This window comes from Chaetura pelagica, unplaced genomic scaffold (assembly GCF_000747805.2).
Source record: "Chaetura pelagica isolate M959 unplaced genomic scaffold, ChaPel_1.0 scaffold559, whole genome shotgun sequence".
In the NCBI taxonomy this organism is placed as follows: domain Eukaryota; kingdom Metazoa; phylum Chordata; class Aves; order Apodiformes; family Apodidae; genus Chaetura; species Chaetura pelagica.
In genome coordinates, this window is record NW_009970722.1 from 1420810 (window position 1) to 1443377 (window position 22568).

Sequence of the window (22568 nt, forward strand, 5' to 3'; positions counted from 1 at the left end):
CTTGCTACATCCTCCATGAGACTACTGCCCCTCATTCTGCACAGCAAGTGCAAACTAAACCAGAGGCAGATTATCTTACCCAGACTGAGATAATCTTAAGTAGGATATGTGTATCTACCAGAGCAAAGAAAACACCATCCTATAAATAAATGGAGAGGTTTACTAGCTGAAGGTTAGAAGCAACACTGTTAGTGACAATAGAATAATTGCCAAACTTTGCTATTCCATCACTACAGCCATACCTGTCTTTTGGTCACTGTGCCATCCACAGGATCTATGTACTCAAAGCTGTCTGTTCTTTCCACACTGTAGATATTGCTACCCACAGCAAACTGCTGATGGCTGAACGATTTGTCAGTGATCAAAGCTTCCAGGTCTCTCATTATGAAATACGCTGTTCTGGGTTCCAGTGCTTCATAATCAAACCTTGCACATACATAAAAAAAAAGAAGTAAGTTTCCATCAGCTAAGAAAACAGGCCTGCCTTCACAGAACTCAAGGTACTCACAATTAGCAATTTACTGCTTAAAAAATCAGAGGTGAACCACTGAAGTATTGGTTGTAAATTAAACCGGCATATGGATGCAAAACCTCTGCAATCTGATCATTATCTGTGTGCATCACAGTTTTACACTGGCCTCCTGACCCTGACTAAACAGAAATCATTCAAAAAATGTATGGTTTCTATAGTAGCACAGAAAATATCAACACATAGCTTGCTTTCTGTGCTTCTGCACAGAAATAGTGCAGTGCTCAATATCCAGGTGAAATATAGAAAACTTTGTTACAAATTTTAAGCAACAGCTGTGTGCAACAGACCTTATGGATATATGAACTTATCTGGATTAAGTCTATTCTGAGAGAACATGAGAGGCAGAAGCTAAGATGTAAAGGACAGTTAGAATTCACCCTTTGAGACCTTAAGAAAAATGAGTCAATGCTTGGATGTTTGGAGTTCTCCTGACTTAAAAGTAGGCATAGTTCCAGTTCTCACTAAAACACTGACACACAGAAGCACATACAGGAACAAATGCAGGAGTAAACCTTGCTGGGATTTTGATTTTTTCTCAGCACCATGCAACAAGCTATGCCTACAGATTTTGCAAGTAAATAATTCAGATCTTTCTGCCATTTGATATCAGAAAATTCTATTACTCTTACACTAGAAGTGACATTTATGTGCTGCTCCTTCAGTAAGCAAATAAAATCTGCTGCCACTTACTCATCAGAAAAAACCTGCCTACAGAACAGCGGTCATCTGTGTCAAATTTTTCTTCTCTGGACAGAGCAAATGCACACCTAAATGCAGCTATGCACCCCTTAAAAAGCCGTGGTTGCAACAGATTTGTCCTATCAACTGCATAATTCCCTGTGCCTTTTCCTCATTTTTCTTACCTGCAGTAGTAGTGCCGGCCAAATTTTGCCCAGTGATCCCTAACAATCTCTTCCACACTCTGTTTTCGAGCTGCTAGGATGGAAAGCCAAACTAGCACAGCCCACAGTCCATCTTTCTCTCGAAGGTGATCAGATCCTAAAAAGATGTATGTTCATTATTTTATATCACTGCAAATTGGAAAACAAGATAAGGAGGCTAGGCCTAAGGCTCATTTGCCATCACATGTCACGTAACAGTAATCAACAGTATCTAACTCAGTAACTCAAATATCTCCCAGACAGATAACCAGATCTAATATTTAAAATTTGATTTATTTTTCGATGATAAAGCCCATACATCTAAGGTTAAATACACAGTCATACAAGTATTTCAGTAGAAATGGTAGTAGTAGGAAAACACTTTTAGTTATGATTCCTGCTCACTGACATACCCAGTGTTTTCACACCTCTGTTATGGTTTCCCAGGACTGGGCTAGATATGCAAACCCCTGCCCACACCCAGAATGTTCTGAGTTATGTGAGTGAAGTTCAACAACATCTTCTTATGTCTGCAGATGTCCATCCATCAAGCTGTAGAGAAAGAATTTTCCCACTCCATGAAAAATGAAGATTTCCAGAGTACTCATGATCCCCCTTCAGGACAAAAAACAAGAACCTGAAAAAATGCTTCTGGAAAAAAAATACAACAAACCAGAGAATAGCACTTTCCCCCTGTCTATAATCTCCAGTGGTAAAATGTTTGGATACTCAGATCTAAATCCATTCCTAGTTTTATAGTTATGAAGAAAGAAACTGATCCAACAATTAAGACTACTAACAATTCTTACATACCCCACAGGGCTTAGCACACACTCTCAGCTATTGGAGGTGCAAGTTCAAGTCTATGATCTGAATTCAAAAGACCACAGAACTGATCTTGCATTTCCCATGTACAATGCCCAAACGCAAACTTGGAGTAACAGGCTGCAACACACATGTAACCTGTCTTAACCAGATATATTTCTATGAAGCTAAGCTCTGCCTGTTAAAACTGGAATGTATCAATCAGCAAAAAAAGTTTCAATAAAATTAGTATTTTGTAACAAAAGATTGTTTAATCAGAAGGTTCTTGGTCATCTCATAAAGCACTTTCTCCTTGTGGATAATTCAGAACAAGCTTTTATGGCAGTGTCTAACCCAGAGTACCAAAAAATCACAAGGAAGCATGCATGAGAATAAACACAAAGATCCAAAACACCTGACACTCAGTAAATACAAATGATTACTGCATAAGTGAATAGACTCAAGAAACTTGAAGAGAAAGCCTGAGTACACAGCTAGTGCAGTTTCCTCCATGAATTACCTACCAATCAGGGAGGAATCCAGTTGGACTACCTGTTCTGTTAGAAGATACTTAGCAAAATCCTCCAGAGAGGAATTAAAAAAAAAAATCTGTTTTATTAAATATTCTCCTTCCTCAAACACAAAATCCAGTGGCAGCAAAAGTACTTTGCAGTGCTGTGGTTTTATGTAACAGCCTGCAAGGTCTACACAGTCATCTGTCAAAATGGCTGTGTTTTGCTACTGGCAGAAGACACGATTCCCATAATATAAATTGATGTACCAAAGCTGTTAATCCTGTGAAAAACTGTCAACATAAAATTAAAGACATATAAGGAAAACAGCAAGACATGCAGAGAGCCACTGTGATTCCTAGGGCTCAGTCTTGACATCGATCTTCTAGTCACTGCTGCTGCCTTGGACTTGCAGTTCCTCTTCCTGAGAGAGAACAACAGTCAAGGTAGCAGCTGCTACTCACACACATCTGCTAGGAGTCCACATCCTGGGCCTGTCACAGCTCTGCCTGCCACTTACTCCTCTTGTTACGTCCAGCCCTGGGGATGTAGACCTCCCACACCCTGAATCTAACATTAAGTTAACTACCACAGAGTTAACTAAACACAAATTACTATTTCAGCACAGTATCAGAGTACAGGAATGATTACTGAAGACTTGTGATGAGGAAAATAATTTACAATAAGTTTGTTTCTGTCTATGAATTAAGTAAACACATGGCTTTAAGAGCTGAAACAGACAGTAATGTTCCTTTGCATTTGTAAAGTAGCCATCATGGTAAAATCACAGAATCTAGAATGTCTTGGGTTGGAAGGAACCTCTAAAGGTCATCTAGTCCAACCCCTCCACACTAAGCAGGGACACCTTATGCTGGACCAGATTGCTCAGAGCCCCATCAAGCCTGACCCTGAATGTCTCCAGGGATATGACATCCACCACCTCTCTAGACAACCTGTTCCAGTGATCCACCACCCTCAAAGTAAATAACTTTTTCCTAATGTCCCACCTAAATATACCCTTCTTTAGCTTGAAACCATTACCCTCTATCCTGTCATTATATATCCTAGTGAACAGGTCTTCCCCAGCCTTCTTAAAGGCCCCTTTCAGGTATTGGAAGGTCGCTATAAGGTCCCCTCATAGTCTTCTCTTCTCCACGCTGAACAACCCCAACTCCCTCAGCCTGTCCTCATAAAACAGGTGCTCCAGCCCTCGCATTATTTTCGTGGCCCTTCCCTGGACCCGTTCCAACAGGTCCACATCTTTCTTGTGCTGGGGGCACCAGAGCGGGAAGCAGTGTTCTAGGTGTGGTCTCACCAGGGCAGAGTAGAGGGGCAGAATCACCTCTCTCCATCTGCAGGCCACACTTCTTTTGATGCAGCCCACTTCTCTAGCTTGTCCAGGTCCCTCTGGATGGCATCCCATCCCTCTGGCATATTGACCCCACCACCCAGCTTGGTGTCATCAGCAAGCCTGCTGAGGATGCTCTCAATGCCCCCATCAGTATCATTAATGAAGATATTAAACAACATTGGGCCCAGCACTGACCCCTGGGGGACATCACTTGTCACTGTTTTCCATCTGGACATAGAACAATTAACCATTACTCTCTGGATGAGACCATCCAGCCAATTCCTTATCCATTGAACAGTCCACCCATCAAATCTGTATCTCTTGAACTTAGAGAGAAGGATGTTGTGGGGGACTGTGTCAAAGGCCAGACAGAGGACATCCATAGATGTCTTGTCTTAAGAAGTTGTCACTGAGCTACTCCAGGAGTCTCCTGGATTGCCTACAGCTTGCAGTGCTACTTTTCTGCAGATTTCAGGGTGGTTGAAATCCCCCAGCAGGATGAGAGCCTGTCTTTTTGAGCTGGAGTAAGGCTTCATGGATAGGCTCCACTTCATCAGGCAGCCTGTAGTAGACTCCAAACACAAAACTCCCTCTGTTGTCGTACCCACAAGATTTCAAATTGCTCATGGCTATTCTTTAGGGAGAACTTCACACCCTATCCACTTCTTTACACAGAGGGAAACACCTCCACCCCTTCTTCCTCTCCAGTCTCTTTCTGAACAGCTTGTACCCATCAATAGCCACACGCCAGTCACAGGATTCATCCCACCAAGTTTCAGTAACTGCCACCATTTCATAGCTTTTCTGTAGCACGGTAGCTTCCAGCTCCTGTTTGTTGCCCATGCTGTGTGCCTTGGTGCAGAGGTACTCCAGCTGGGCTGCCAGCTGTGCCACCTTCTCAGGGGAACACTCCTTTATTCCTCCAAGGAGTTTCATGGATGCTACCCTGGTGTCTTCTATTACCTCAGGAGCCCCTGGCTGATCTCTGTAACACTTTGCCTGTGCTGCAGTGTTCTCAGCATACTTCAGGGCAACAGGTTGAAGGCCCTTACTATCACCCCATCCTTCCAAGCCTAGCGTGTCTTCCTGCCGCTTGTCACAGACCATCTTATTATCCCTCTCCCTCTTCGCATCTAGATTGACAGAAGTCTGTTAATCAGCCCCAAAATCTCATGGGCAAAGACCCTCTTCACTCTTTGAGAAAGTTGTCTCCTGTTTGATGCCAGCATTCCTGGTGCCATGTAGGCCACCCCATTATCAAAAACCCCAGAACTGTGCCGGTGACACCAGCCATGGAGCCATGTGTTGATAGATTAGATCCTCCTGTTCCTTACAGTGTCACTGCTTTCAGCTGGAAGGAGGGAACTAAAAATAACCTGCATCCCAGAGTCTCTCACTAATTGTCCCACTGCCCTGAAGTTTCTCTTGACTCCTTGTGGACTACTATTTGCTGCTTCCCCTCCACCCACGTGGAAAATCAGTAGTAGGTAGTAATCTGTGGACCTCACTAAGCTAGGAAGTTTCCTGGTAATGTCCTTGACCCAGACTCCAGGGAGACAGCAGACGTCCCTGTGAGGAGGGTCTATGTGGCATATCATACCCTGTGTTCCCTTCAGAACAGAGTCGTCTACCGCTAGAACCCTTCTTTTTTTCCTTTTCGTGTGTTGTGGTGATACGGGAAGTACGCCTGTCTGACTGTGTATGCAACTCTGGTGTGGCCTGCCTATTGCCCCCATTCTCATTCAGCTGTTCCTTCTCAACCAGAGCCTTGTACCTGTTGCTCAGAGGCACCTGGGCAGGCGAAGTGAGCAAGAGGGGATTTTGCCTGCTGCCCTTACTACAAACTTGCCTCCACTCATTCTTTGCATTTAGCCTTCTGTCTCTGACCCAACAGGGGCAGGGTACAGAGACCTCTTGATCCTGAGTGCTCTCTGACAGCTGCTCCTGTTTCTGTTTAAAGGAGGGCAGAGCCTGGCTCCACCAGTCTACCTCCTGTTCAGCATCCATAATGCTCCTCAACCTTTTGACCTCCTCGTGCCCTGCTCCTGGGTGATGTGTGCTCCCTTATGGCTGCACCAGGGGCTGGGCTGTCAGCCTGGTCTCTGCCCCCGCCGAGGCAGAGCTGCCCCATGTGGCCAGGAGCAGTTCCCTGTGGCCAGGAGCCGTCACTTCCCGCTCAGGACAAGGAGGCAACCTCCCTCTCCCCGTGCTTGTTGCGGTTGCTGCAGTTTCAGACACTCAACAAAGATCAGCCCCACAAGCGCCTCGGTGACTGCAGAATACTTCCCTTCTGCCCCTTTTTATCTGCTTTGGTCTGCAACACGGGAGCTCCCTGCACCAAGGGCAGTCTCCTAACCAATGGCCAAAGCTACGGGCTGATCCTTGGGGGGCTGCTGTAGGAAAAGCAACAGCTCGCTCTGTTCCCTGCTCCAGCATCCCCAGTGCTGGGAAAGCATGGAGTGACAACGGGTCAGAAGGAAAAGGGCAGGGCTATTTAAGAGCTCTCACAGCCTTGCAAATAGCTTCCGATAAGAAAGGAAAACCAAAGTTCCTCCCCAGGAAGCCAGCATTTTGGACACTCAGGCCCTCACCTCTTCTACTCCCTTGATGTGATAACATGCTAGATCAGCTAAAGGAAGATCATCCTTCCACAGAAACACCAGCAATATAGCCTATGGATAACAAAGTCAGCATACTCACAGAAAGCGCAGATAGCATGGCCATGATCATTGCCACTGTAGTCAAGAGTCTGTTCCCAGATAATGGTGCAGGTTTCTGCCACTGCCACCAAAAGAGAGACCTAGAATAGAGCTGTCACCTCCCACCTGTGTTCATCATTCCCCCAGTAGCAGCAGGAAAAGCTGTGAGGTCATCACAGAAGCAGGGGGTTCCCTGGGGACTGGGAGCACTGAGGGCTCCCCTAGGCTGGCAGGACCTGCCCAGGGCTGGGCAGAAGGGGCACCAGGGCAGCCCCAGCCCTGGCCCTGAGGCACTGCACAGGGGATGGGCTCAGGCCAGGCCAAGGTGTGGGATCCTGGGTGGGCCTGGCTCAGGGGGCCCATGGCCAGGAAGGGTTGGGTTGTGGGGAGCTGGATACCAGCCCTGCTGCTGTGACACTTAAGGCAGGGTCTGACAACCCTGAAGGGCTGACATGGGACCAGGTGGGGGAGCCACAGGGGGCTGGAACCTGGTAACGCCAAGCTCACCCCACCACAGCTGTTCCTTTTCCTAACTTGCCTGCCTCTCCTTTCAGCCATTCATCCTTAGCACTGAAAATTTCAATTTTACCTGTGGTCAGTCATCTTTGTGGCTGATATTACCAACAACTTGAACAGCTTCAGTCTCTCAACAGACACCAGAAAGAAGGGGAGGCATGGTGTTGAGCTGAACACCTCAGCAATTTGCTCCAGTGTAAACAATCATTTATTCTCCTGTTGCGTAACACTCCATAGGCCAATAAATTGTACAGTGAAAGGCATGGCATTAATTCAGCAAAATGGTCTATACATCATGACATCTATGCAACTACAGTCTGAACTGAACACCAAGGAAGAGACACAGTTTGATTTACCAAACACTTTAAGTATGTCTCATTGAATCAAAACTGGCCAGTGAAACCTGGACAGAAGAATTTTTGTGAAACACTCTGCTGTGCACTGAGCCTTGTTCTGGTATGGATTAAGCTCATAGACCTCTATAAAAAGGGATGAATTAATGTATACACATATCATCCTTCAGATCAATTTAGCAACTTCGGCATACCCTGTGTCCTTGTGTTTCCTTCAGGAGGATACATAGATTGTTGCTTCTCTTGAAAGAGAAAGCACTGGAAGAAAGTAATCCCCTGGAGAAAGTCTGGATGGAAAAGCTGGTAACAGTGTGCTTGTTCCAAAACTGAAAATCACTGATATAAAAATGCTAGCCTGATGTGAGTACAAGGACAATAACCATGTGTGCCCAAGAAGTGTCTCGCTTCATCATTCTTTATAGGAGGAAAACTGACAACTGGGATTTCTCAGAACTTCTTTAAGACATCTCTTTTATTTTGCCAGCATATCCATCAGCTGGGCTACTATATGCACATATCTAGTTCTATTGATTACACTCCTTTCTTTTAGCAAATTAAAATCTATTACTGCAACTGTATTAATCAACTCTGTTTTTAACTTATAGTACCACTGTCTGTAGGTGTCTTTGCTTTCTCTCTCTCTCACTGATTCCTACTGCCCAGCTCACTTGGTAGAAAGGGACTCTGGAAGGAAGCTGGGTCTGCTGCCTCAGTTCATCTATCACCATTCCTCATCGCTTTATAGATCCAGTACCTGCTGCTGTGGACCTGCAGAGGCAGAGCTGCCCTTTGAAAAGGAATCCAGTAAAAGGTGCCTCACAACCTGCCTGCCAGTTCCTGAGACTGCTGTACTAATAGTCCTCTTGGCTTGCTGAGGGCTCTCAGTCATCTCAGTATTATTCTCAGCCATATTTTTATTTGAAACATTGACTTTGTTTAAGGAGCTGAAACAGAAAGAGTCAACGAACAGAGGAATTGGCAAATATTTGCCTAACTATCCCATTATATTTAATTTGCCGTTGGTAAGTGAAATTATAATAACTGTAACTACTTTAGCAAACTATTTTTAAGTTAGTTTGTCACATATTTCTCCATATGACAGTAGCAAAAGTGATTTTTTACTACTGCAACAGTCAATTGCTATGGCTGGACTCAGTAAACAATCTGGGAAAAACTGTGAGACCTTGCTCCCATTCATAAAGCTTAAATAGGCTTAAACAGGGTTCAACTGAAGTAGAGTCTTGAGACGCAACAGCCAGAGAAACAAAGTAATATCATGCAAAAATAATAAAATTATTATTTTTAAGATACTGGAAAGCTGTTGGGTATGCAGACTGTCTTTTACATGCCTAACTTACTCTTTATCTCAGATTTCCAATTCTGATAGAGAGAGTGAGTCCTGAGGGTCATATGAAAGTGTAACTGCTTTACCCTAAATTAGTTACCTCTGCCTGTAATTCTGTAAATGTGGTTTTAAAATATAAAGTTACTCAAGTGAGTATACAAACTCATAGTAAGTAATTTTGCTTTCACATACTTTGAGTCTTACGAATGTATCATACAGCAATCTGAAACCTTACAGTATTTTAGGGAAATGGATATTCAGGAGCATTCTGATCTGTTTCCTTAGTCAAGTTAACGAGATTATTTTAGATTTGTGTTACTGTAACAAATCCCACCAAACGGCTTTTCTAAGGCTTTCATTCATTTCAACAGCAGCATATTTTTGTATTTTCCCCTAGTTCTTCTTCCACATAATCTTGAAGGAGAAGGCAGCTGATGTTAATGGCATCTGGAAATTCATCTGGAGATGAAGTATGTAAATCTAAGGAAGATACAACAATTACTTAAGTGGCTTAGACCACAGAAGGATAAATCAGGCGCACAGCCATCGTAATCCTGATTAATAGTTTGCTGATGAAATTTAGGAACTAATTGCTGCTGCTGACGCCCTTCTCTGAACTGTGTCCTGAGCATTAGTCATAGAACCAGAAAGTTACTAACCTCATCTGACAAGCTCCCCACACTGCTACAAAAATGGAAGAAGTTTTTAAAGCATTGGTTGAGCTCCAAGATCAGCTGCCAGAAAACAAGTCTGGGAAACGCAGCCCTCTGGGATGTTTTAAAAATCTTTTGTCCTTTTATAGCAGAAAATTTGCTTTTATCTACTTGCCAGAGCAAAATCCCTTATGTTATAAAATCAGGGCTCTATATTATTTGGAAATTCCAGCTGGGCTGGATTACCTGGGTACACAAGCAATTGGTCTCTGTTCTTTGAGTTTGACAACACAACATGGATCTGTAAAACCCCTTTCTCTTACATAAAAAAAGCAAGTTTTTCACTCTGATCAGCTATATGGTACATTTCTTTGAATATTCTACACTGAAAGCTAAATAAGTGCCAACTTTCAGCTCCCTAAATAGTTATGACTGAGGAAAACGTTGTAAAATTGATTCAAATGCCCAATACTGGCAGAAACTTGTGAGGGTCACACAGCTCAGGACATTACTAAAAGATTTGCAATAAGGTAAATATTTATTGCTAAAACCAGCTCACATTGCTAAAATATTGGTCATTTGCAGACCAGACTGCATTTTATAAATAAACCTCCTGGCATAAGAGATATTTTAAGACAGCTGCATTGAACTGAAAGCTGATAAAGAAACTGAGGCACAGAGAAAAATAAACTTTAGGCAATTGCACTATTGCCCTGTAGGCACTGTCACAATTCAGTTGGACAGCAACTACAAATGCAGTGAGGAATTTAAACCCAGTGTGCGAGCTGTCTGGATGCCCTGAATCCTGAGGGATCAGATTAGCCTTTAGATGGCATTGGCTTTAATGGGAGGACAGAAGGCTTTCTGCACTGGAGTGCTATAGGTACAACAAAACTCGTCTCACCAGAATGCACCAGGATGTACAGATTACATGTTGTTGTAGAGCAGCTCCCCATGCTGGCCAGCAATATGTTATTCAAGTACCCTTAGAATTCACAAGAAAGAATTTACCAGGAATCTGTAGAATTAATTATGGGATAGAACAAGATTAACAGAGGGTCACAGGGAGTGCTAGGAAAGCAGAGACTCATCTGAAGTCAAGAGAAATGAGATGCAAAATCAGGACACAGGCTATTGTGCGAATTGTTTTAGGGCCCTACCGCAGGATACAAGTGAAGGAAAAGAGTAAATTTCAAGAATGGAAAAAAGTTGAAGGAATTATCTTGTCTGCCTAGAAGAACTGCCTATAGGAATTCACTATCTAACACCTACCCATACTTCCCTTTCTTCAGCATTATGAGAAAAGCAGTATTTTTTTCCAATTAATTTGGATGCTAGTGAGCTCATACTGCTGTCTCAAAACTCAAACAAGTTCCATGAAAATATCTCATTTTGGATGAGCAGAAGGATATTGCAATAACCAGGGGAGAGGGGCACAGAACTGGCCTGGTGAAAAAGCATTAAAAAGCCATGGGAGTTGAAAACTCCCCCGGTCAGGTCTCTTACAGGCAAATGGAGACACAGGATAACAACACAGCACGACAAATGGCAGTGCATTCCAAAAAGTACAAGATCTGCTTGCCCCTCTCACCAAGTTAGAACAAACTCAATGACCTTGCAGGGTGCTCCTTCAAAGTGTCTATTAAAAAGATACATTCAAGGCAATACAAATTTGTGCCAGACACAGCAGGTAAGCCAAGGCATCCAGTTTGCTAATCAAGGGACATTAGTTCCCATACACATCAGAAAAAAAATAAACAGTCATTATTAATTTAAATTATCTTACTTTTTACAGACACCCAAAGAAATCTAACACATTTTTGGTTCTTCTATCATAGTCCATTCAGATACGTACAGTTAATGACAGGCTAACACATAAAGTTGCATGTCTATGGCTTAGAGGTATCCTCATTTCTCAAAAAACAGCATTCTGCTGTGACTGACCTCAAACAAAAAAATAAAGACTAGACTTGACTCAATCAAAGCAAAGTGAAATTTATAACCATGTGTCAATGCATGACAAATTAGTTCTATACAAAGCTATAGCCAATCAGTTATGCACCAAAATAAATAATTTCATGGAACTGACATCAAAATACAGAATAAATTATCAGCCAAGAAGATGGTTAACTTATTCTGGTATGTGCTTCTTTAAAAATGTTTGTAACATAACTGTACAAATAAATAAAAAGAAGAAAGTATTTCTGTGCCAGAATGCAGAAAAGAAAAAAAGAAACACTGTGAAATCCATTTGGTTTTTCTTCCTACATCAAAACCACATTATTGCAGATTTACGGACTACACATTATAATTGCTTGCTCTAATGCTTCCTGACAGTACTGAATTAATGAGGGCTCAAATCTGCCTTCCATTCGGCATTCTATTGTTTGACTGGTTCTTGGGACAGATAAGGGAGAAAAACTGAATATTTCATAATGGTTATTTTATTTGAGTTTTGAGTAAGTGGGATGTTCCAAAAAGGGATGTCTGCAATAGATTTGATTAGACATACCGTTAGACATACCAATTCTCACACTTTGTACACTGAATCACACTGCCATAAAGGCAAAATTCCTCCAAATGCTGTTGCAGTTTGTGAAAAGACTATTACAGTGGAACCAGTAGGATCTTTCTGCACTATGTTCAGGTTAGAAGAGAGTGCCAGGCACCTCCAAAAGTTGTCTTGGCAGTGATAAGGTTGCCTATGGCTTCTGAATGCCCATCTTCCACATTTTTTGTACCTCAAGGTCCTGGACACCAAAGTTACAGGAAGACCCTGAAGATGTGAACAACTGATAGTTCTTCATTCCAGCAAAAGACAGAGTTCATTTGCTGAACCTTTGGGCTTTGACCTTGGCCTTTGGCTTTAAGGCATCCAAGAACATTAAAAGTTGTCACTAAAAGTCTGTGGAAATTTTTGAACATGTATTACTTACCAGTGCCAAAGCTTTCCTCTCCACAAAGCGAGCAACGTCCAGAGTCCATGAGACTGGAAAAATATCTCCATCCTGTTGGAGTTTCATACACAGGAATCTTCATTACTTTTGCCACTCTGGAGAATACACAAGAAAACATCACAAAACTAAGAGAGTGCTATACTTACACATGGCCTGAGATCAGCTGAGGAATATTGCTGGTGTTGCTATATACCCTGACAGCTGAGCTAGAAGTAAAAAAAAACCCCAACAAACAGAACAAACTAATCCTTGTCTCAGAATCTGACTTGAGCCAGAACCTAAATAGGTTTAACCATTAAGTGTCACATTTTGGAAATGTAGGACCTCAGCTCAATAGGCTTTACTAGTATCTTTCTCCTGTTACTAAGCAAGAAACAGTTACATCTAGTGATATGCAGTTTTGCTACACTAATATTTTAATGAAAGTTAAAGCATTATCTTGAAGTATCTTCCTCTAAAAACACAGATGGTCAACACCTGTTCAGGTGTTCAAAGACAAAATTCTACAGGAATGTTTCCACGATGCAGCAATTCCTCTAAAAAAGTTCTAAAAAAGTTCTCTGAGATTAAACTTGCTTTTCCTGTCTCCTCTTACACACCTAAACAAAATAGTTCCACTAGCTGGCTGACATGTCAGTATTTTCAAGAACCAAAATAAATCACTATATAAGCTGGATATGCTTTCCCTTCCCCAGCTTGTTAACTGGAAATTTTTCCTCTTATAACCTATAATGAAAAAATTTATTTATTGGACTAAAAATCAAGAAAGAATAACAAAGCAAATCCTCTAAGGAACCCACTACCAAGCTGGGATTTATGCAGAATGAATACTACCATTCTTCTTGTTTCTAATCATATTTGCTTCTTTCCATTGTGTGTCTAGGATATTGAGAGATAACTTCTTTTTAATATGACAAATAAAAGACTTGAGATATATTCAAGCAATCTGACTGACTAAAAAAGAGCTTAAAGTCTCCCTCGGACTACTGCAACAATCACACCTAAGAAATGTTTCCTAAATTAACCACACACAGAGTAATACTTCATGTGAGATGATTCACACAACTTTCACTGCAAGCTCAGGCAAAGTTGATCACTTAAAGTGGGATTCAAGGAACTCTGCAAAAGCAGTCACCCCTCTGATCAACAGGGAGACATCTGTTATCAGACAGTTTATCACTCTGTTTTAAAGCAGGCACATAAAGTAGATGGGATGAACTGTCCAAATATGCAAACACTGACCCTTTCAAAACCTGGTACATAAACATACCTAAATAACAGTTCAGCCCTCAAGTATTCTCTCTGAAATACAAAAATTGTAAATCAGCACTGGCATGAAGTCTCCAAATCCACTTTTTAAGAAATGCAATAAATACCAGATGCTATCTAATCTCCTATTCAGCCTATGTGTTTGCTTTTGTACCTATCAATTACATCTAAAAAGAGTGGTTTTAAAATGGTATAGAGTAAAAATTGCTGACATTTATTTGAAAAGAGCTGAAGAGGTATCTGGAGAAAAAATATTATCAGTGTTTAATCCTAAACTTGGTTTTTATATCTCTTCTTTAGAGGCAGAGACAAGTGCATACCTCCTTCTGTTTAAACAGCTAGCTATATTATTGGCCCACAGAAATGCTGCTGTGTAAGGGAGGTTATACAGTGCAAAGCTGGACAGGTTTCTGGCTGGTTCTGCAAAAAGTTAAGAACATACAAGGATTTAATCTCTGTGTTACAGTAACTGCAGGCCAGGAACAGGACTGTATTCCCCATAAGTAGAAAACAATCAATGACAAAACATACAGCAGGAGTATCTCTGCTTGCAGAAATGTTCCCATATGTTCCTGGTACTGTTCTTAGAGAAGGAAATCCTTTCCCTTTCATTCTTCTGTATTCCTCTAGCCTGGAGACAAACAGCCTCAGATGGACCTACCTTGACCAGCAACAAAGGCTTCCAGGGGTTGTAATTCAGAGATTTCTATGCACTAGGCTGGCACTGAAAACACAGATATTGAGTCTGTTGGCACTGGGCTTTCTTTAAACTAAGCCTTTCAAACAAACAAACAGAAATAATATACATACAAACATATCCACACAAAGCTTATACTGAAAAAGAATCACCACTGGAAGTTTAAATAAATTCAGAATGTGCCTTTATGCAACCTATAGACACTTCATGTGAATGATTATTACAAGAAACATGAAAGGTGTTCCCACAGGAAGACGCAGGAAATTCCCTAAGTTGCAGACTCATAGAAAGGAATATGCTGCATTAGATCAAACAAATAATGCAAATAACAGGAAAATACCCTTGGAGGAAGGAAAGTAATATTCTAGAACAGGGAAATTACTCCGTATTTGAAGCCAGGGGCAACAGAGATCAACTGCAGGAAGGGGAAGGGATCTTTATTGCTCCTACATCTACATCTTTCTAAAGAAGGAAGGTATGTCTTTGGTGCAGACAAGGTTAAAATAAAAGAAAAAAAGTATCTTCATTTTACTTTACATTCATCACTCTGTTTTATTGTAGACAAAATGACAAAGTCAGAAATTTCAGTCACTGCTGCACCAAATAGCCACTTTTTTTTCTTTTTTTTTAAAGTGCCAGTTGAGCATTCCTTGTGGACCAAAGTTTGGAATTAGTTTCTATGCACCACTGAAGATCTTGCAGCAGTACCTAATGCAGACTTTGACTTCATGACAAGTTTGAAAGATACTATGGAAATATTTTATTCTGCTAGGCAAATAAATGCTTAGGATGATGGTTTCTGGAACTTGTACTTATGCAAGAACAACTGCTGGTGAGTCATGGTAAGGTTTTTTGTTTTATCTATAAAAAATAATCGTTTTATAAATTACAATCTACGATGTTTTCAGCAAGGTACCTTCATAGGACAGTTAAAACTGTATACAGCTTTTTATGTGTTTACACTAGATTTCTTAAATTTGTGGAGTTCGAAGTGGGAAGTCAAGTGGTTATAAAGATTCTGTTGTCTGTATGAGATCTCTTGGTCAGACAGTATACTACTGCTCTCAGAAACTAAGTCTGGTAAGTAAGAAAGCGGCTGGTACTGCAAAGATGTTATATCTAGCAGAGGTCTCCCTCATCCAAGTAAATTTTATGTGTCCTTCATCATCGTCCCAATATTGATGAAGCAGTGCTGCTGCAAGAGCAATACCTCAGTCTCTGATTTCTCTTGGTGAAGGGGCTAGATGTCTAGAGGCCCAACTTCATGGATGGAATATACTTACAGAGCAATTCAAAATTAAAACTAGAAAAAAATACATTCATTTTCCTAGTTTATTTGAAGTAAAGGCTTTCTATTTATGTCTAACCACACAGTTGATATACCTGTGTTTATATGCTCCATGAGTATGAACTATGCAGAAGGAATACAACAAAACATGGGTGTTCTGGTTCTTGTCACCTCAGACATTTAACAGGATTGACTTCAAACAGTATTCCTGTTTGCCTTCTCTCAGTGGAAGTGCTCACTCCATCAATGAGATTACACAGTCAAGTTTCTTCTGTCTGTGTGTAGCACTAATTAGCTCTTGCTAGACTGGGAAATGGGGTATTTGCACTTGGACCTAAACTGAAGCGCAATCACCTTAGTCATTCTACCCCCAACAGAGCGAAGAGCATTTATGCCCACATACTAATGAAGGAGGGGAAAAAAAATCAAAGGAGACTGGATTTTATTTTTGGAATTACACACATTATTTAAAACTGTATTTTGTGAATTAAAAAAAAAGCAGGAACAGCTGGTTTTAAATGGGGAAATAATAAGGTGAGTTAAAATAAGATTATAAATTATTGTAAGGTTTTATAGTTAAATTTACTCTTCTGCTGTACAACTTCAATCTCATTTTCACCTTGAAGAGCTAGTTCCACACTGCCTATACCAACCCTCCCACTTTTTATTGAAACATAAGGAGAACATATACAATGCAACCACAAGTAGTATTTTGAGTTATTTCATCACTAGAAAACCAAATTATTGGAGAGGGTAGCACCAGCACAGAACCATAAAGTCAATTCTTGAATGCTACAATAAAAAAGGCATGAGATGGCCAGTTCATACCAAAGCTAAGAATGACCATAACCATAATCTTAATGAAGATCACAAATTCTTAATTTTTTCAGTCAGGGAAAAAAACCTAGCAGCTAACCCTAAAATTGCTCCTGAAAGCCTTAACAGACTAATGCAGAAACTACTTGTTCATGCCCAGGCAACTGGACTACTTATTGTACAGCTGCACATCTGAATATCCCAGATCCTTCTCCTTACATTTCATAGCCGTACGCATGTCACCTAACAAGGAAGACAGAGGGTACAGGACTCTTGACAGCCCCAATTATTTTCCTTGGGATTACAGTAAAAATATTATCCTGCTAAAAATGTCTAAAAATATTACTTCCCATTGAAGAAAAAAAAAAAAAAAAAAGTTCTGCTATTTAAAAGTCTAAAGGAAAATCCTTGTGATGCTTTTCTTTCAGTTTTCAGTGGAGACAACAGACTTTCCGTAGATGGGCTAGTAGAGCAAAGTGGTCCTTTAAGGCATCTTCCAGTCACTGTGGTTTAGCACTAACAAAACATCACTGACTTCAGCAGAATTACCCAGAGTTACATTAACAAAAGCCAGAAGGAGATTTGCTCCAACCTATTCTCTGCAGTGCCAGAAGTACAGAAGGATGCACATTATTCAAATACAGCAAACAGCCTGCGGCAAGATTACTTTCTTGTGCCCAGGGAACCTTTTATATCTTCTGAGAATAGATCAGTCCATCAAACAAAAATATCCTGCCAAAGTCGTAACGTCTGTTCACCACAAAGATAAAGGTCACAACACCAGAGGAAGGGCTTTATTTGACAGGTCTCATGAACTGTTGTAAATGACTGGCCAGAGTTTTGCATTGTGGCTGAGATGCTAGCAAGGGTAAACTACAGAATCATGTTCATTTTGGAGTCTTAACTTTGAGGATGAAGAGATATTAATAAAAGAATCACTAAAGAAGTGGCTATTGCAGATCTTTGTCTTTCTTGTCTCCCACCACTTGAAGGTACCAGTTGCACACGTGAAAGACGCTCAGAGACACCTGGGTCTGCAGGCTCCAAAACAAAGACTGGTGTTCCACTGACACATTTCTTTCAGTCCTAATGTTCTCTGTGCGGCCAGTGTTGAGGTAGAGAAGGTGCTGTAATTCAGAGAGCAACAAAATGGATTCTATGGAAGAGAAAGCACTCCTGGGCCTTAACAAACAGTAACTGAAGCCCATTCACGGGACAGATACATGGGCCACTGAAGGCTAGTGTACGGCAGTGGCATTCTGCAAGAGATCAAACCTCCACAGTGGTTTCTTTGAGAGTTACTAGCTATAGAAGAAAAAAGTTTCACTCTGAGTCTTCTAAATCTGTATGTAGCCACTGAAATACACTGTGTTATCTAATCTCCAGCTAATAAAAGCCTCATTTGACTTAAGGCTTGAAGCATATTTTAAAGATATTACTATGGTTTGACTGAAACTAAGAAAAGCAGTTTTTCTTCCCACTTCTGTAGCCTTTCTTCAGATACACAATGAAAAACATCTCAGGTCAGGATCCACATCCTATTTATCAATAATATTATTTCTCCAGATGAAAAGAACACTCTTCACAGGGTCTAACCTCAGCATACAAATGCAGTTTATTTGTTATTTGGAAACCTGAGATGCTTCAAAATTTATTAGCACTATGGATACTTCTGAGATAAAAACAACTGACTTATGTTTGCCTGCATCAATTTTTTCCACTCCATCATTAGAGATCTTGCTTTTGCTGCTCTCTAATCACATACTAGGGCCTTTATCTTGATGGGCTTGCTTAAGTGTACTTGCAACCACACCTAAAATTTCATGGGTTTGTTCTTTCTGGAGTACTAAGATGACACCCAGGATTGAATGCCTGTCATGCTGCCACAGTTTCTTTTCCATCCGATAATATGCTTTAGTTATCTCCTTTCCTCTCCAACATTCAAATTTATTTTGCAAATAATTTTTTTAAACTTTATTGAAAATGTAGACATAATACTAATTGCCTTTTTAGCCACTGTAGTTTCTTCTTATTGATGCTAAAGAGCTCTTTGCTATTTTGTTTCTCAACTTTGGAAGTCTAAATCAGCTCATTTCAAGATAAGCCATGAACTAATTGGTTTTAACTATTTTCTTCAGTCTAATCTGTAAGTTTCGCCTTCTTTTTCACTATGTATCTCTAGCAGGCTGTGAGAAATTCACAGCAGTAGCAATGACTGAACCAGCATTGGCATTAACTATAATGTGAAATGGATGCTCTGCTTCTGGATGTTTTCACACTGTCTTCACTGCCTTCCCTTAAAAGGCTTCAACTGCATATTGTGCAAGGAGCTGAACTAAAACAACAGTCGCCCCCCTAATATGGTCAAGTATTACAGCGTTACTCCTTCCCAGCCTTTAATTTATTAAGTAAAAAGCAGTGGAATGCTAAGTCCTCGCACACAACACAGATAACCAGGACATTTCAAAAAGATAAGATGTAAACTGCCATGGCTAGCAGAGAGACTGTCAGGAGCACAAGGCAATTAAAAAAAAAAAAAAATAAAAAAAAAAAAGCAGCAGAAAATCTCCTTTCTTATTTCTAGTATGCTACATCTCACCAAGAAATATCACAGTAATAGAAATCCATAAAGCAAAGCATCTGGAGGCAGCTTAGCTACAAAAGATCTAAAAACATTTGGCTTTGTTTGCTTCCTCCCCACTACTGCAAAGTTTTAAATCTAAAATGTTTCTTGCAGGTGGACCAGAGGTACACTGAATCACGGTCTGGTGTCCAGGTATAGTTTCTGTTTTGAAAACAGTAACTTTTGGTGGATTTTTCTGACTGACAATAGTTCTGAGAATAGTTATGGCATGGTAATAACTGCAGAATTCACTTCCCTGTTAAATTATTTTCAGGACAATTTGAATTCCCTTTCTATCAATGGAGCCTCCTGGCACTCACACAATGTAACTTGTGGTGAAAACTGTTTCAGTATTCTCTCCTACCTCTCAGACTAACATCAGCCTTTGCCCATGTGTGAAATCTTCCAATAACAAAAAATAAGCTATCCCAGCAGAGAGGCAAATTCCCATAAACAAAACTGTAACACAAAGCAACATACTAGAAACTTACCTCAGTTATATGGAACACATCTGTGTTCAGCACAGTCACCACTATATTCCAAGGACATGGACTACTGTGTGGAGGTCAGCCCCTTGGCTTTAAATTCCTAAAACAAATTAAAAACCGAGTACCTCCATTTGGGCAATTCAAGTTCACTGGAGTTTTTCTGTTGCCTGTTGAAGCAGACTTCAAAGGCTTGCACTATCACAAGGATAAGTTAAAGCACTCATCAGAGAACTCAGTTTCCCAAACACACAAGGTGGGGCCTCGCAGTTATTTACACTTCTTGTTGCCACATAAAGGCCATGATGGGAACATGCCTTTCAGTGTTTCATACCATCAAGTTTTCCTGCACAGATTCTGTAAAACCTCAGTCAAATGTTACAAGCACCTTGTGCAACATACCAAAAAGACAGCACTTCTTAAAGTACTTGAGACACTTAAAAAAAAAAAGGATAAATGAATTTGTGTCCCACTCCCAAAAGGCAAATTTCTGATTCAATCCCAGGGGGAAAAAGTTAAGTTCACATGCCTAACTCCACAGCCAGTCACAGAGCCAGGGGAGTACTGTTGAACTGAAAGGCGTTTGTAAGCAGGCCAACAGCTGCAGCACAGCTCTGCTTCAGAGCTCAGAGAAAGGGCTGAAGAATGCCTCTGCCTCTTCCCTGCTCTTCAGGGAGTAAGTGGTCAAGTAAAAATAGCCAGCATGGTTCCTTGCTGAGTCTGCTTTTGCCTTCAAAACTAATGTGATAATCCTGTCCACTACGGAGGTGTAAGGATACTTTTTATGGACAGTGTACTTTATCCTAGTCTGCCTCATTTGGCATGGAGTGAACTGCCTCTAATGTAGAATTCACTGGTGCATGGGGACAGTGAAAGCACCTTTAACAAACAAAGCAGATGGCATGTAAAGTTGCATTTTTGCAGCCTGTATTTATGGGTGCTGCAAGTAAGCCACTGTCCTAGTGATCAGATATTAAATTACTGCTAGTGTTAAAACTATCAATAGCATGTGAGATACATATATACGAAAACAGTGAGACTGTTACCATCCTCAGTTTGTGGGCAATATGAAGCATTAAAGAATATTTTTCTGAGAAGTTAAATCACTTTTAAGAAGTTTCAGTGGAGGAGACCTCATACACAGGCTTAGATTTGAAGGCCTTGAGTACAGCTTTGGTTTAAAAATTCCCCTCTGAAGTCTGGATGGCAACAATGAGCCCTAACAACAAGATTCCATGGGAGAAAAAAGCTCTCTGAAGAGCTAACTGCTTAATTCAATTTAATGGAAGTTTGTGCATATGGAAACTAATAACTTTCCTATTTTTCAAAGAAATACAGCATGAAAAACTGGACTTTATCAGAGAACTCTCCTTCAGCCACAAAACTGGCCAAAGAGCCTACCACATCTGTTTCTGCTCAGCCAGCCTATCATGGTATGGATAGTTCTGTCAGCACAAATGTGCTGTAGAAAACACACAATACTTGGCAGTCTCCAGAAAAAACAAAACAAAACAAAACAAAAAAACCAACAACCCACACAAACAAACGAAAAAAACCTCTGTCAGCTTTTTAAAAAAAAAAATCTCAGCACTTTGACAGATTTTTAGCATGGAGCAGGTGTTCAGAAATGAATCAGAAATTGACATAGCTGCTAGACAGTAGATTATTGCACAGTAATAAAAAAAAAAATTCAATTAATAAATACTGGTGTTATTAGTAGTAAAAATAAGGAGCATTTCCTTGAAACTGCTTTTAGCATTGGAATTCTTCTATAATAAATACATTAATCGGTGAAGAGAAAAAAAATTCTTCTATAATAAATACATTAATCGGTGAAGAGAAAAAAAATTCTTCCTGCCTTTTTTAAAAGAAAAGTGAATCATGAGAAACCTTGAATTCCAGAAGTATTTGTGCACTTACTACAAGCAGTAGAACCAGATCTTACATGAATTCCCTTCTAAATGCTAGAAATTATTCTCACTTACTTTTTACTAGGAGTGTAAATTCTATTTCCAAGCTATTAATAATTTTACCCATTTGAATTCACATGGCCAAGACTTTTCCTCCTCTCCTACTGAATGATACAAGTAAGAATTAATCCACTGCATTTAAAACTAACCCAGGCTGTCAACCTAAATACCTGTGTCTGGACTGAGTTGGCTTAGAGCAAGAGTTTATTCTAAGTCCAGTGTTTATACAACTGTCCTTTTTCTGCTGTGTGTGAGGCAAAACACAGACGTGACAGGGTAATTCTGTGATTCCATGATGACAGGGTAAGAAGAAACAAGAAAGGAGACCAGGAACAAGTCTGCAGCATTTCTCAGGTGCAGCTCCCCAAAATTCATACCCTAAATTTTAGTGGGAGGACATGAGTACAGTGATTTAAGTCCTGCTGGATGGTCACCAACCCTTCGCAAGCTCTGACAGTGCAAATGTCAGTAAAACACATGCCATACTGTGCAACTGAGCACCGTTCATGGATCTGGTACCATCAGTGTGGCATTGTGCCCCTGTTGGTTGGTCTCATTCACAAGGCAGGTTTGGTTCTTTGCTAGCACAAACACAGGCCATGGGACTCTAGACAGAATCTCTGCACTGCTCTGTATTGCACAATGCAGCCAGGCTTCCATGAAAAACACGGCGCTGTGTTAAGCAGTCATGATTCAGGCTTTGCTTAGTTACTACACTGTATTTTCCTCAGCTAGAGCCATGTCCAGAATGTTCACAACCTTTATATTATTTCAAACTACAGAACTGTCTGTTGACACAGGCCAGTGAGTCTCACCT

At 40.7% G+C, this 22568-nt stretch overlaps 1 protein-coding gene across 1 annotated transcript in view; it reads right to left on the reverse strand.

Moving 5' to 3' along the window:
• PGM5 (phosphoglucomutase 5) overlaps positions 1-22568 on the reverse strand; it is a 67109-nt gene that overhangs the window by 17218 nt on the left and 27323 nt on the right. The window contains exons 7-9 of the mRNA XM_010006386.1: positions 12583-12698; positions 1396-1531; positions 243-426 (exon numbers count right to left, since the gene is read on the reverse strand). Coding sequence (XP_010004688.1) covers positions 243-426; positions 1396-1531; positions 12583-12698 — 436 coding nt within the window. The remainder of the gene's footprint in view (positions 1-242; positions 427-1395; positions 1532-12582; positions 12699-22568) is intronic.